Source organism: Eptatretus burgeri, chromosome 10 (assembly GCF_056783735.1).
Source record: "Eptatretus burgeri isolate ZD-2024b chromosome 10, Ebu_testis_v1, whole genome shotgun sequence".
In the NCBI taxonomy this organism is placed as follows: domain Eukaryota; kingdom Metazoa; phylum Chordata; class Myxini; order Myxiniformes; family Myxinidae; genus Eptatretus; species Eptatretus burgeri.
The window spans coordinates 60,859,049-60,876,325 of NC_140970.1; the positions used below are offsets into that span (position 1 = coordinate 60,859,049).

Consider the following 17,277-nt stretch of genomic DNA (forward strand, 5'->3'; position numbering starts at 1 on the left):
CAAATGCTTCTTCACCCGTTAGTTTCTATCTGCATTTCTTCTTTATGTCTTCCTGCTGTTTTACAACTTTTGAAACCAACTCTTGATGCTCCTTAAATCTTCTTGCTCTTTCTTTCGCATCCATTGATTTATTGGAAAATATTATTCACTGAATTATAAAGACCAACAGCGAATTTTGCCTTTTCTTCATCATTAAAGTAGATGTGTTCAAATAAATCTTTTTCTTTAAATATTTCATCAAATTCTTTATTAACATGAATACGAGTTCTAATTTCTTCTTCACTAATACTTGTACCTCTGCTTTTCATACGTTTGCGCTGAGTTTCTTTGTCAACATCAAAACCGAATGATAAAATCTTAACCCGATTACCACTCAGATGTTTTATAATTTGTCTCATTCCTTCTGGATTAGTTTCTAATATCCCAAGACCACCAGATTTTAGTTTCTTTAACTCACTCTTACAATGTGAATATTTTGTTGTACCAAGAGAAAAATCCTCAAATATTTGGCCTTCATTCCTCAATCGCATATGTTCCTCTACTGAAATATAGTAATAATGCACAGATTCACCTATTGATTAAACAAAATTTTCATCAAGAAATTTTTTATTTCAAGCAAAGTTTTGTTACATAAATATGGTGAATACAACGTACTGCGATGTTTGTAATCATGAATATAAATGTTCTAAAAAAAACACCTTCAAACCAACAAACACACATTCAATCTTTTCAGACAAATATCTCCACTTGACCAAGAAACAAAACATTGTGATAGATGTGATAATGATATTCTTAAATTTTTTTTTATAATAAACACCTTCAATCACGCAAACACAAGAACAATGAAGAAAGGGAAGTGCCACTAAATTCTCCATTGAAAACACTGATGGGGCATTTAAAGGACACTAGTGCATGCCCGTACATGCGTGGCCGTACGTGCAAAAAAAAAACAAAAAAAAACTTTCAAATCGCATGCCAGAAACAACAACCACACAGGCCGTTCCTTCGCTCTCGCATGCACGTATGTGCGTGGCCATATGTGCGTGGTCATACGTGCAAAAAAAACATATATAACTTTCAAACCGCGTGCCAGAAACAACAACCACACAGGCCATCCTTCGCTCTCGCATGCCAGTACATGTGTGGCCATACGTGCATGGCCGTACGTGCAAAAAAAAAAAAATTTCAAACCACGTGCCAGAAACAACAACCACACAGGCCATCCTTCGCTCTCGCATGCCAGTACGTGTGTGGCCGTACGTGCGTGGCCATACGTGCGTGGCCGTACGTGCAAAAAAAACTTTCAAACAACCACACAGGCCGTTCCTTTGCTCTCGTAAACGACAACTGGATTGGGGCATTGTGTTTATCTATAAATGCGCATAAGAAATCGAGAAATTATTACAATGCAGTAAGTCATCACTCTCCGGAAGTCCGTACGTTGTAATCCGTAATGGTGAACGCGGCTGAGGATCTCTTCCCCAACGGCCACGCCTACGCAGCAACGTGTCCTGTCATTGGTTTGGTAAATAAATGGCCATAACTTGGGAACCACTTGTCTGATTAATATCAAACCTTGAAAAGGCACATACTCAGGTCCTCCGCAATATACCTGGCAAGTTTCAATTAGATCGGACCAGTGGTTGTCGAGAAACAGCGGTCACAGACACACACACACAGAGATTGCTGGAATTATAGATAGATAGATATACAAATAAGATTGTTTCACTTTCAAGACCCTGGACCATCTTCAATCATTGAAGCTGTTGATATGGTTTAACAAAGTATTGAAATGATAATTAAAAACACATTAAGTGAAATAAAAACTTTAAAGTTTTATATGGAGTAAAATTGAATATGGTAAGAGAAGGTGATGAAACTACTCCCTACATGAGGACAAACCCTCACTTTATCTCATCATTTCAAGATTTTGTAAGATGTGATGTTTACGATGAACTCCAGAGACAAGAACAAGATGTTGATAACACTGTAGTCTGTAGTGGATTTGTTATTACAAAAATAATCTTTTTAGATATACACATCTTAAAATCAGATCCTCTTCAAGCTTCTTCTTATATTGATTTACCAAAAGAGATAAAACTTAAGAAAGCCATTGTTAATATTCAAAACAAAGACAATAAATGTTTTCTATGGTCTGTTCTTGCTCACTTACATCCTCCACAATGGAATCCTGAAAGGGTTGAACATTATAAGAAATATGAGAATACATTAAATGTTAAACATGTAAAGTTTCCAATGTCATTGAGAGATATTCCTAAATTTGAGAAAATGAATATAATCTATCTGTTAATGTGTATGGATTAACAGATACAAAGTTCAGATATTAAAAATTTCAAACAACTATAAAAATGACGAAACACACATTGACCTTCTCTACTTTACTTCAAAGGAAAAATCACATTATGCTTTCATCAAAAATTTATCAACATTAACCAAATCACAACTATATAAGAGAAAATGTAAAACGTATCCTTGAAAGAGATGTCTCAACTCTTTTCACACAAAAGAACGATTAAATCAACATTTGAAATATTGTTATCATAAATCAACCGTAATCAATTTACCAAAAGCAGGTTCAAACATATCATTCAAAGATTTTAACAAATCTATAAAACATCCGTTTGTGATATATGCTGATTTTGAAAGTATCCTTGAAAAGATAGAAACTGTTTCTCCAAATCCAAATAAATAATACACCAATAAATATCAAAAACATACTCCTTGTGGTTTCTGTTTATTATATCAAATCATCTGTTGGTGATGAATACAAGTTAGAACTTTATAGAGGAGAAGATGCCTCAGAGGAGTTTGTAAGATGATTGGAAAAAGACTGCATAAGACGAAGAGAAATAATGGTTAAAACCGATAAACCAATGTCATTAACAAAGGGAGAGAAAAAGGAATTTAGAAAGAACAGTATCTGTCATATTTGTGAGGAGAAAATTGAGGGAGAAGTCAAGGTTAGGGATCACTCTCATCTTATTGGTAAATATAGAGGTCCCGCTCATTCCCGTTGTAATCTTAATTACAAGCCGCCAAACTTTATTCCTGTCTTTCTTCACAACAACGCTCACTATGACACGCATCTATTTATAAATGAACTTTCAAAGACATCTGGAGATATTTCTGTCATTCCTAACACAGATCAAAAATATATCCCATTCACAAAAACAATTCATACATCCCCCATAACCCATATAATATTTCTTGACACATACAAGGTCATGGCAAGTGCATTATCAAACTTAGCATCAAATATTAAAAACTTACTGAATGTTAATTCATATTTCTCAAATCACAAAGACATTGATCTCTTATCACAAAAGGGAATATATCCGTATGACTATATGGATTCATTTTTTGAAGTTTAAAGAAACACAACTTCCTTCAAGGGAAAGTTTCTATGGCAAGTTGAATGAAACTCATATTTCCGATAGAGATTATAGACAAGCTAAAAAGGTTTGGGAGAAGTTTAATTGAAAGAATTTTGGAGAATATCATGATTTGTATCTTAAAACTGATGTATTGTTATTGGTTGATGTGTTTGAAACTTTTAGAACAGTCTGTCATAAGAACAATTCTTATGGATTAGACCCCGTTCACTATTACACAGCCCCGGGTTTGGCTTGGAGTGCTATGTCAAAAATGACAAAACAAAATTTGGAATTAATCGGTGATATAAATATGCTTTTAATGATAGAGAAGGCTAAACGAGGAGGAATATCTCAAGTATGTTCCGAGATATGCTAAAGCAAATAACAAATATCTTCCTGATTATAATAAGAATGAGAACAACTCTTTCCTGATGTATTATGATGCTAACAATTTGTATGGGTGGACTTTGTCTCAATCTTTACCTTATGGAAAACTTAAATGGGTTAAAGAAAAACATTATGAAAAAGTTTTACAAGACATTGTTGTCTCCTCTCAAAAATAATTGGATGAAGCTGAAGTTGGATATTATTTTGAGGTTGATTTAAAATATCCAGAAGAACTTCATCACAAACATAAAGACCTTCCTTATGCCCCTGATAAAGAAAGTCCAAGAAAAGAATGGTTAAGTGATTACCAACAGTCATTCAATATAAAAGTTAAATCTCCAGAAAAACTACTTTCTACATTAAATGATAAGAAAGTTGTGTTTTGCATCAAAGGAACTTGAGACATTATTTATCTGCTGGGTTGAGAGTGAGGAAAATTCATCGGATTTTGAAATTTAAACAGTCATTGGTTAAAGAAGTATATTGCCTTTAATATAAAAAGGAGAACAGAAGCAAAAACAGATTTTGAGAAGGACTTTTATAAATTAATGAATAATGCTGTATTTGGAAAGACTATGGAAAATGTTAGGAATCGACAAAACATAAGACTTGCTACATCTTGGAAACAGGCTTCAAAGTTAATTAATAGACCAAGTTTTGAATGAGCGGAGGTGATTTCAGAGAACTTTTGTGCTATTCATTTGAAAAAAGAGAGTATTGAAATGGATAAACCTATTTATATAGGATAATCAATTCTTGACTTGTCAAAGTCGTTAATGTATGACTATTACTATAATAATTTAAAATCAAAGTATAAGGATAATGTGTCATTGTTATATATGGATACAGATAGTTTTATATTAGAGATTAAGGCAAGTGATGTATATGAGGATATGATTGATAATATTGATATATATGATACAAGTAATTATAAGTCAGGTGATGTGTTGTTTTCATCAAAGAATAAAAAGGTTATCGGTAAGTTTAAAGATGAATTGGGTGGGAAGGTCATGAGTGAATTTATAGGATTGAGATCAAAGTCTTATGCTTTTATGTATATTGATAATAGTAATAATAACATTGAAAGGTGTGATAAGAAGCTAAAGGGAATAAAGAAATATATAATCAAGGAAACAATAAACTTTAAACATCATTACAACCGTTTTACCTTAAAGAAGGAAGAGTACAGAAAAATGAATACAATAAGAAGTTATAAACATCAATTATATGCAGAAGAGATAAATAAGAAAGCATTAGGAGTTTTTGATGATAAAAGATATATTTTTGAGAATGGAATCAATAGTCTCCCTTATTGTTATAAGTCTAAGTGTCAAGATATTGGGTTGGGAATTTTAACAGGCTACCGCCATCTTTTTACTGATTTATAAATGATAGAATCAAGCAATAACCAAACCAAAGAGTGGAGATGTAATCAGCCTTGGTATTTAAATGGAAAACATAAAGAATGTGAGAAATATCAAATAAGTCTTATTGAAGAAATAACCGGGGTAAAAGTAGATAAAACAAATAAGCGGATAAATTTAATTACAAATTAGTTGGAGGATGTAAAGAAAAAAATTAATATCCTTGAATGGACTGAAAACTTTGATGGTTATCAATTGAACAATGGAAAAACAATTTACTACAATCTCAAAATGATATGTGGCTCAGGAGGTGGTCAAATAAGAGCATTGAGAGAAGTTTATCATTTCATTTCTGCTCAACAAAGACATTTAAACCAAGAACTAAGTTCCAAAGTAATCTTTGTGAATATACTTGATAGTGATGAATGTAATAGGAAAATTAAGTTATTCCCCGAAGTAGAACATGGACAAATATTCATTGGTTCGCTCTTTGAGTGGAATGAAAATATGAAGGAAAAGAAGTGCTTTAATCAGTATGTCTAAATTTTACATTTGCTTGTATGGGAGAGGGAGGAAATCAGTCTCCTATTTTGGGCTTTTGGGGCTTGAGTCAGTCTCAATTTTACATTTGCTTGTATGGGAGGGAAGGGAATCAGTCTCAATTTTACATTTGCTGGTATGGGAGGGGGAGAAAATCAGTCTCCTATTTTGGGCTTTTGGGGCTTAAGTTAGAAAGTTTTTCCCTTTCCCCCCATTCATTTGAATGGCTGCCTCAGAAGCCCCATTTATCCTCTACTACTGTGAATAGTGACTGAAATAAATTGCAGAACATGGAAATGTATATATATATATATATATATATATATATATATATATATATATATATATATATATATATATATATATATATATATATATATATATAAATCACAAGGTTTGGATCGATCAATACTTACAAAAATGGCAAACAGTTCAAATGAATCATAATCAACTGGCCTGGATGACCAGGTCGCAAGCTGATTGAATTATTCAGGCATTTTGATCCTCTGTACAATTATTGTTATTGATTGGAGATTAGGTTCTGTTGAAGCAGTCTCACGGCATAGCATACACTTGGTGGTTTGCCATTGCATTTCCAGTGGCAGGAATTTGTAATTTAGCCAGAGGTATTTGCCCACATTGCTCAACTATTTTCGGAAGGATCCTATTCCATCAGCAATTGATACCAAGCCATCAACTTCTGAGCTACCTTGTCATCCTTTGCATTTATTACCATCTGTTGCAACAATGACCTGCAACAAAAGTGCTTTACAGATGTAAATTTTTACAATCACTCTCCATGACGCAGTTATTATTTTGTTAAACCCTCCTTAATGTACGGGGTAACAAAATAATAATTGCATCATGAAGAGGGATTGTAATTATATTTGAGCATTTTAGAAAGTGGGGCAACTGACTGCAAAATTAAACCTTTTCATTGTGGTGAAATAATGTTTTGCTTGATCTATCATAACTTCAGGGGTGGGAATCGCTTGTATTGTGTTCTCATGTCTTTTTGAAATTACGTAAGCACGGTTTCTGAAATGGTATAAATAACCTTAATTACAGGGTTCTCATTCACCCATAATGTGCCTTCAACATAATCACCTGAGAGCTGTTTCATGACAGAGTGGAATTAAATATTTTGGTCCCTTTCCCCATCAGATTAACAATGAATTCTGCACAGTATGGTTACTCCAGCTGAGGCCATTTGTTGCAGACGTTTGTGGCATGGTGTTTTTATAACTTGGAGTCACGTGCTTCTTGTGAATTGTCTGATTACACGTAAAAAATCACCACAAAAGATGTATAATCAAAGTTTATCAATGCAATGGGGCTTACAATTTACGGCATGGGTTTGCTCTCCATTTATATTGTGTGTTTAGTCACCAAATGGGTACATCAGTGGCCTAATGGTGAGGACACTGGTTTGTGTCTTCACTATTAGGCCACTGATGGAGTTATATTCATCATTCGGCCACTGATGGCATGCTGGAGGTATATTCAAATTCTGATGAAGATGACTGTATTAATGATTGGAATTCTCAGTGTATGAAAACTGAGCTCACATCAGGAGAATTTCTATGACACTGTTGCATTGTTGGTAAAAGCAAACAAACCCCAGCTGTCTTGTTGTTTGAACTTCAGAGAGGGGATAGTCTGCCTCCCATGCTGGATGTGGTTTGCATGTGGTTCCAGTCCACCTTTGTGATTCACTCTTAATGTTTTCAAGGTAACAACTTGGGATGGGCAATGAAACGCCTCTTGTGAAAATTATTAGAAGACAAAACTGCCAAGAAATCCCTTCAACTGAAAATAAAAAAAAGTTAATTTAAAAGTATATCATGAATTATAATTAACTTGGAAGAATACCCGTCCCCATTGACTGGAAAAGTTTAAGTTTATTCATCAATTTAAATTATTTCATTGACTTTAAAAAGGTTAATTGTGTTGTACTCTTTCACCCAGAGGTGAAATATGTTGGTGAAATTCACCCAGAGGCAAAGATTTGAGTCACGTATATCGCCAACCTGAAATGGCAGAGGTTCAATTTGTTGTAAAAGAGGGCAAAATATCCTGGTTGTGAAATAAAATTTGGCATTAACATAACTCGTGCCTGTTCTCCCGTTATTTCAAAAGTGAATGTTGAACTTTTCAAACGCAGTGTGGGAAGCTGCTGCGGTAAATGGGAACTGGAGACAGACGAACGCACTAACACACACCACGGTTGACAATATGTAATAGACGACTTCCCTTCCAAGGAACTTCAAAACAGAAAGAGACCATTCGGCCCATCAAGCCTGCACAATGGTTGCCAACCTATAACAATTTTTTTGATAGTCGAGGCTTGTTGAAGATATAGAACACTGAATGGATCATGTCACAACAGGACAAAAGGAACAGCAATGACGGGGGGGGGGGGGAGGACCCCAACAGTGGAGTTGAAGGACAATATACAGGGAGACTTGGACAAATAATGGGGTGGGGAGGAATGAGGTAGACAGAATGGATACAGAAGGAAACTTCTTCCCCCCACCTCCTCCCTGCCTCTTGCCTCTTCTCTCTTTTCTTCTTCTCTCTTCTCCTCTCTTCTCTTCTCTCCCCCCCCCTCTCTTCTCTCTCCCCCCTCCTCTCCTTGTATGTCCGTGCTCTACCCTTTTAGAACAGTGATTGTCAGGCAAGGAAGTAATACGCACCAAATTTTAAGTCTTTCGCAGAACTCATAACTTGGCCGGGGTTTGAAATGCCAAACTCATCGACTCTTAAATTATGTCATCGAGTTCGCTGAGAATTAAATTTCAGCTTATTTTAGGTCACAACGCTAAATGGAGGGAGTTTTTTTTCTTTAATTGAAAAACCGTATTGTACTGCAACCATTGTTCAAAGACTTTCAGTACAGGCTAATGTTATTAACAATGCCGATGACATGGTTTAACAATGACATTAATGGTTTGTTTAACAACAATGAGTCATTAACAATGACATGGTTTGTTCAACTTTGCAGTAATTTTCATCCTCTGTCACAGACGTTGGTGCTGCCGAAGCATTTTCTTGGCAAGGGTTATACTGGGTGGTTTGCCATTGCCTTCCCAGCAGTAGTTCAGGCAGGAACTTGTAATTTGTTCTCACCCATTCTTCGCAAAGGACACCATGGGGATCTCTAACATCCACCAATTAATGTCGGGAGAGGGGACGCCCAGTTTAATGTCCATCAGAGGGATGGCACACACATTGATGATTTACCCAGTCTGTGAGTCACCGGGATGACAGTTTATATCTTTGTCGGGATTCAAACCCATGCTAGACAGCTTCGAGGCGAGTGTGCCTCCTGGTCATGCACTGTTAATAAACAAACTGAGATTCAATGTTGCATTTATATGTTTAAAATGTATCTCATTTGGTAACATGCATTTCTTCTGGTTCAGTGTTGAGCTTTGCCTGCATGCGGAGCTTTATACAGCGCAGGAAGCAGGCACCAGAAACGGGAGACAGCCGAATGGGAAAACATACAAACACACGGAGAGACACCATGCTTTGCATTATATTAATAATAGATCCTAAAATGAAAAAAAAAACACTTTAAAGCAAGCCCATCTCATTAAATTATTCGTTTCTGAAACTATTTTTAAAAATTTATTTTACACAATGCACGTATAGTGGGTTTAATTCCACAATATATGACTTTAAAAGTCAGTATATATCCCCAACATATGGGTTTACATATGAGTTTATGTCCCCAACATATGGATTTACAGATGAGTTAATATCCCCAACATATTGATTTACAGATGGGTTTATGTCCCCAACATATGGATTTACAGATGAGTTTATGTCCCCAACATATGGATTTACAGATGAGTTAATATCCCCAACATATTGATTTACAGATGGGTTTATATCCCCAACATGTGGATTTACAGTTGAGTTTACCTCCCCAACATAGATTTACAGATGGGTTTATGTCCCCAACATGGATTTACAGATGGGTTTATGTCCCCAACATATGGATTTATGGATGGGTTTATGTCCCTAACATGGATTTACAGATGGGTTTATGTCCCCAACATATGGATTTACGGATGGGTTTATGTCCCCAACATGTGGATTCATGGATGGGTTTATGTCCCCAATGATTTACAGATGGGTTTATGTCCTAAACACATGGATTTATGGATGGGTTTATGTCCCCAACATATGGATTTACGGATGGGTTTATGTCCCCAACATATGGACTGAAGGGTGGATTTAACACCTCAATGATTTAGGGTAAGTTGAGGTCCCCAATGTATGAATTTTAAGGGTGTGTTGAAGTGTCTTTTTCATAATTATAGAGCATAATACTTGGAAATAAATGTTCATGGAACAAAGTGATGGAGTAGGATTGGACCAGGTTAAGGTCATGTGGAGTCCGTTCATGAATCCTTACTATAATTCATGGATCAGTGTTTATTATTTGGCAAAAACATTTTTTTCGAAGTATGTTGGTCTGGAGCATTTGTCTGTGTTTGTTTGTCTGTTTGTCACACGATGTTTGGCTACAGTTTTAAAGCAATTGTTCTGAATTTATTTTTGTGTGTAGGTCACCAGACAAGGAAGTAATGCTAAATTTTGGTGAAGGTCTGAATCCAGATCTGGATCTGAGAATTTTTTAAGTGATTCTTCACCGTTGAGAAATAGGGCCAAAAACGATACATAGCACAATCTCTCAAAAGCTTATGGATGGATTCACACAAAACTTGGTGGACAAGTTGGGAGTGCCACGAGGAAGAACTGATTCAATTTTAGTGAAGATCCAAATCCAGATCTGGAAATGAGAATTATTTATGTTTTAACTGATTCTTCACCATTGAGAAATCGGGCCAAAAACGATATATAGCACAATATCTCAAAAGGTTATGGATGGATTCCGCATAAACTTTGTGGACAGGTTGGGTGTGTGAAAAAGAATAATTGATTCAATTTTGGTGAAGATTCGAATCCGCATCCGGATACGAGTTTTTAAAGTGATTGTTCTCCTTTGAGAGATGGGGCCAAAAACTATGGATGGCATGATATCTCGAAAAGTTGTGGACAACTTGTGACAAAACGAGGTGGAAGAGTTGGCTAGATGATAAGAACAAGCCGATTCGATTTTCATTAAGGTCTGGATTCAGATCCGACCTATCAGTGGGATACAAAATTTAAACTGTTCAGCCTGATGGAGGTATGCGCTCTACCAAGTGCGTTCCGTTTCGCCGTGTCACTCTATGAGTGATTTTTATTTGTTTATTTGTGTGTTTGTTTGTTGCGCTACTCCTGCAGTTCTGGGCCGATTACATCCAGATTTGCTATATAGGATCAGCATGACCCCAAGTCATGTATAGGGGTGTCTTTTTCTTTGCTGGTGGTCTTAGGAGGGGTGGGTGAGGAGGATGGATGCAAATTCTCTTTGTAAATGTGTATGGTGTAGCACTGCTCAATGTGGGGGAGGGTATCACAAGTCTCCACCATTTTCAGTGCAGTATTCCTGTCCTCACGTTTTCCAGTGCAGTGAGGTGTTTTGAATTATAAGCAGTGGGGTGCAGTATATTTTTGCTTCATGCATGTAACCCGAGTTTTTATTTTATTTTCCAGAGCGATTTAGGCAGCTGTCAGTTGCCTATACACTGCCCAAATAAAGGTTTGCATCAGAAGAACGTGATGCATGCTCGGAACAAGATCGCCCGTAGGGTGAGTACTCTGCTTAGTTATATTAAAAGCAAGAGAGAAAAAGTTTTTAAAATTATCAATTTCCACATTATAACACAATTTGCGAGTGGGTAAAGATATGATGGATGTGTTTCTACTTATGGACTTGTGTGACCAATTTCTGAGCAGACATCATTCTGTACCACTTGCAAGTTAACAGAGGTTTTCGAGGAAAACTAACAAGAACAATTACAATCTAGAAGGGCACTCGGTAGAGGGCATACCTCTGCCAGGCGGAACAGTTTACGTTTTGTATCCGACTGATAGGCTCGATCTGCATGTGGATCTTAACCAAAATCGAATTGGCTTGTTCTTGTCACCTACCCAACTCATCCACAAACTTTTGTCATAACTCATCCATAACTTTTTTAAATATTGTGCTGTGTCATTTTTTGTGTCATTTTTGGCCCCATCTCTCAATGGTGAAGAATCACTTGAGGATTTTTTTAAATCCTCGTATCCGGATATGGATCTTCACCAAAATCGAATCAATTTGCCCTTGTCACATACCCAACTTGTCCACCAAGTTTTGTCCGAATCCATCCATAACTTTTTGAGATATCCTGCTCACAAACAAACAGACAGACAGTCCAGCAAACAGGGATGAAAACACAACCTCCATCCACCTTCGGTCGGTGGTAGAGGTGAAAATCACCAATGACTGAAGTTTTGTGCTTTGTGGACAGGACGGGTTAGGCGTGAGATGTGCTTTGATGAGTAATTATGAAAAGTTATTGTATTTCCAAGAGCAATCCACCCACCCGATAAATTAAGGCACTCTTTGTTAATTTTTCATCGTGGTGTACGTTAGTGTTATTTCAATCACACCGGATATTTAAGTTCTATTTCGACGTTGCCGAATCTCCGACTGTTTTTTTATGCAGTAAATTTTGACTTGACAGCCACTTTGAATTTGTATTGCAAAAGTGAAATATAAACACTGTGAATAAGTTCTTAAGTTAAGGTTTATGGTGAACCTCTGCGCACGACAAGCTATCATCGTACCCACCAATAAGCATGAGCCTGCCATAAAGTGTGGCAATAAATGTGTTTTCATTGCTGTAAAATCAGAGTAAAGAACATGGAGATGTGGGACTTCAATGGTGAAGAATCACTTTAACAGGTATAGGTGTTCTGAGATCAGTCACTGAATTGTTATTCATAGGGCCTAATTACTGCAGAATATAATGTATTAAGGGTTGGCAGCATAGCTCAGACGTAGTGCATTCACCTTGGAGCTATTGTCTAGATCAGTGATCTTAATGATTGGTTTAGAGGGGGGCCACTTTTGCCGATAAGACACTGCCTGCAGGACTCCATAATGACTGCTATTAGGCCCCCACCTCCACATACTCTTCTTCGTTGTGGTTAACTGGGCTGCAAGCGTAATTGTTCGTATACTGGAACCATATCTTGTTGTCGTTATGTTACTTTTATGCTTCGTGTTGGAACACTCATTTGAAACCATTGGGTCAATTTGATAGCATTTATGGTGGATTATGATGGGGTGTTTTCACATTTGTGTATTATCGGCCACATTTCAGGAGCTGCACTTTAGGCCAACTTGGGCCGCCAGTGGCTCGCAGGCCGTGCAATGAAGAACACGGGTCCACATTATATTCCTGACCCAACTATAAACTGTCAAATCGGTACTTTACAAGCAGTGCATTCCATCGCAAAGTGTATGGTGGTAGCTCTTTTATTTTATAAAAATGAAAATCTTCCAACTCAACAAGTGTAAGTACAGTAATGAAAACTGGGAGAAAGCTCACCTGTGTGTGTCCGTTGGTGAGCCTTCAGGTGGGAGCTCTTGGTGTAAACCTTTGAGCAGTCTGCAGAAGAAGATATGAAGATTTATGTTATTTTTTTTTTTTTACATTGATGATCTAAGGCTCACATTTATTCAAGGCTCACATCACATTAATTTATTCAAGCTAATAAATAAATCACATGCAGCAAAGCATCATAAATACATTGCAGTCGAAGTCAGTGTACCTTTACATTAATTACAAGGACATTAGTAGAGAATTATCAAACACACAGACATATGCGATATGGAATTTGAACCTGGACTGTCAACATCAGAAACCAAGGGTTCAGATGGAAATGCAAAACCAGATGACCCAATTTAGATGGGAATGCTCAACAGTCACAAAATTGAGGTATCTGCAACCCTGATTAGTGATATCCTCTGAACTAGCTGTGTCCTTTGCAACTTTCTTTCAACGATATCCTCATAACCACTGTAAGAAGGCGAAGCAGCCACAATGGCGACCGCTTGCCTCAGACAAAGAGTCAGTCTCTAAAGGCCAATGCATTTTTCAGATAACTAGGCACATGAACAGCCTTTGCAGTATCTTCACAACTGACCTCAATGTCTTCATGATTTGCACAACCTTCACAAGGTGCAATTAAATCCAGCAGGCTCCATAATGTCGGCAGCATTTGGCAATTTCAAATTTGTGAGTTTATTTCTCCAAATAATTTGGTTCACGCAAACAGACAAACTGTAAGAGAGAATTCAAAATCCGACAACATATCCCTGGACAAAATGCTTTCAAGGAAATAACAAACAAAGAAATCAACATGTATGGATTGTTATTACAATAGAAGGATCTTGGACAAAAAAACACAATGTCTTCAATCCCACTCTTCCCTCCAGGTCTTCAAAACAGCTGTTCACCCCCAACTCTAATCTTCCCCAATCTAAAACCATGATTTTTTTCCGACCCCCGTTAATCCACCCCCATACACACCTCCTTCAAATTCCCAGCTTTTCCTTCTTGAAAGTTCCTGTAGTGTCCATCTTGTTTACCCCATGTACCCCGCCCCATCCCTCTCCCTTCCACAGATCTCCTCTCTCTGTTCCCTACTGTTTTGTGCTTCCCTCTCCCACCCTTCTTGTACCCTGCTCCCTTTGTTATACATTCTGTTAGCTTTAAAATGAGCCTCGACAATGTATACAAAAAAAGAGACATTCATTGCTGTTATTATCAGTTTGAATGATAGTCTGTGTTAGTATGTTGAAAGAACCACAAATCAAAAGTTTGCCAACAATAAGTGAACATTGCCTGGATCTCTAACTCATGAGCAAATAAAGCTGTTATAGTTTTGCAGTGTTAATGATTACAGGCATTAGACGAGAAGAAGGAAGCTATTGAAGTAAAAAAATGCTCTCAAAATTTGCAGTGTGTGTTTCACAGATTACACGATATCCACAGATGTGTCAACAAGACCGCTGATAAAACAGAGTGGAAAACTAGTTTTATTCGTAAAGGCCCATGTCGTTCCGAACAACGAGGGTCTTTGGACTCTCAAACACTTCTTTGATTGCCTTACTAGTAAGGAATGAGGCACATAAACTCTACTCCGCCCCACTGAATTGGTCCTCGCTCTCAACTGCTTTTTGTTTGACAGTTAATTTTACAAGTACAGCAACGGTGCAGCCATGGGTAACAATATGGATCCCACTTATGCAAATCTTTTTGTTAGTTATATTGAGCAACGAATTGCCGACCACTTCAACAGTCCCAAGTCAGAATTATTTGGCAGCTACATAGACGACTCCATTGGTGACGCATCCTGGAGCAGAGACGATTCTGAACGATTTATGAACTTTGTCAATTCCTTCCATCCTGCCCCTTGCTTTCACATGGGAGATTTTAAGTACCTCTGCCACCTTTCTCGACATTCCATCAGGCTCTCTCATGAAGGTAGCCAACCACCTCGATCACAGGACCCAAAAGTAGTGTTAAAGTCAAAGACCACTTCAGTTGCACCTCAACCAATATCATCTTTAGAATCCTGGGCATTCTCTGCAAGATGATTTACTATATATACAGAAGGTGAGACTGGCCAATGACTACGATCATTTCCATGAACACTTGCCCCATGTACAAACCAACAGGACATATCTCTCAAAGCCAGTTGGTCAATACTTCAATTTTCCAGACATTCGTTTGGTCACATGGTGGTTCCCAATATTTTCGCCATGTTGGGCACCCTGGACATTCAAGAGTATAAAATGACAAACAGCCTAATTTTCTGGATCGGCACATCAGCTCCTCATCGGATTAACAAGCACTTTTCATTCACAGACCTCTCGTTTATTAAAAACGAGCAAATACAACATGTCGCTTCACTGATGGTGGTGTTGGGGGGAGGGGGTGGGGAGAGAAGAGGCAAGGAGGGGAGAGAGGAGAGGCAGGGAGGGGAGAGAGAGGAGTTGGGGGGGGAGGGCAGAGCCGTATATTAGAAAGAGTACGATCAACCCGGTTTCAGCGCATCTGCTTTATAATTGGTCAAAAGCCCTCATGTGACTACAGGGTACCATGTTGTGGACCAACCTGTGTACCTAGCAGATGATACTCACTTTGCTACAATGCTACAAACATATCTTCTTGCATCGAATGCTTCCTCATAAAACGTCACTTTGATGAAATATTTAGAGTTACAACGTTAATAAACATGCCCTGCTGTGTAGCATTGGGTTGCTCAAATCGAAATAACCGTGGGAAACAGATGCATCGCTTCCCCCGCAACCCAGAAAGGAGGAAAATCTGGGAAGTAAAGGTTCGTCGGGATGGCTGGAAAGCCAACGACAACTGTCTCTTGTGCGAGGTAAGGTGAACTTAACACGTCGAAGTAAAGACTAAATGAATCACTCATGGAGTGAGGAAGTTGTCGAAGTTGTTTGAAAATTTATTATAACTTCATTGCAGTCACGCGGATACAGCACAAGAAACAGCATTTACAGTTCAGTCAGTTGCCATCATGAACAACATTCGAATGTGGAATGTGATGTCAATGGTTTAAGTCAAAAACTCCATCATCACCTCCACCTCCTCCGCATAAAAACAAGCAAAATTCTTACTGAAAACGGAAAATTGACACACCTGCGTGATGGTAACGTCATAATGGATTGGTACGATGTGGAGGGCCTTTCATTGATAATAAAACTGGCCTGCACTGCAAAATAATACATCACGTTTGCAGAATAGTGCCATTGGCTCCTGAGCGCGATAGACGAATTTTCGGTGTCAGGCGAACTATTGAACCGGAACAGTCACAACGAAGGCCTGGATATCTCATGAAAGAGTAATTTCTGAACTACATTCTCACCGAGTTTGAGCCACATATCACAAAAATTGATGGAGATACGCGCTTTCAAAAATGGCCAAATTATGACACATTTTTGCTGATGGGATCCAGAATACAAACCGGAAGTTGATCAAATTACGTCAGCTAATGGCCAATCGTTGTTTTACATTCCCTAAAAGTTTGAGCGAAAAATATAAAACTTTCGAATTTTAAGAATTTTTTTGTCATGTAAATGGGCTTTTCAATGCAAATTTCAAACATTTTGTGACGTCACAATCTGGATCCGATCCGGTTGAAACATGGCAGGGTGAAAGATATTATGACCCTACATAAGCACATTAAATATCTAAGCAATTGAACAAGAAATGGCGGAGAAATTATTTTTTGAAATTTCGTCCCATGTAAATGATTGGGATTTTTTGAAACTTTGTGAATTTTTCGTGACGTCATCATTTGATCCAGGTTCACCCAAATTTATAGGTACAGTCCTTGGGTGATTATCTTTCATGTCAAAATGTTTGGTGGACATATACACAAGGACCGCTGAGAAAATCGATGCACAGGCAGACAAATACACACACACACACACACACACACACACACACACACACACACACACACACACACACACACACACACACACACACACACACACACACACACTCTTAACTGTACAAAGTGACAGAAGTTGTCTTCAACAACTTAATAAGACCCAAGTATTATTTCACCAGCGAAATAAATATTGATGAATATTGTATTACTGA

At 37.6% G+C, this 17,277-nt stretch overlaps 1 protein-coding gene across 2 annotated transcripts in view; it reads right to left on the minus strand.

The window, feature by feature from the left end:
* KLF5 (KLF transcription factor 5) overlaps positions 1 to 17,277 on the minus strand; it is a 90,862-nt gene that overhangs the window by 20,854 nt on the left and 52,731 nt on the right. For both annotated transcript variants that reach the window (XM_085898614.1, XM_085898613.1), the window contains one exon: positions 13,186 to 13,245. In XM_085898614.1, coding sequence (XP_085754740.1) covers positions 13,186 to 13,245 — 60 coding nt within the window. The remainder of the gene's footprint in view (positions 1 to 13,185; positions 13,246 to 17,277) is intronic.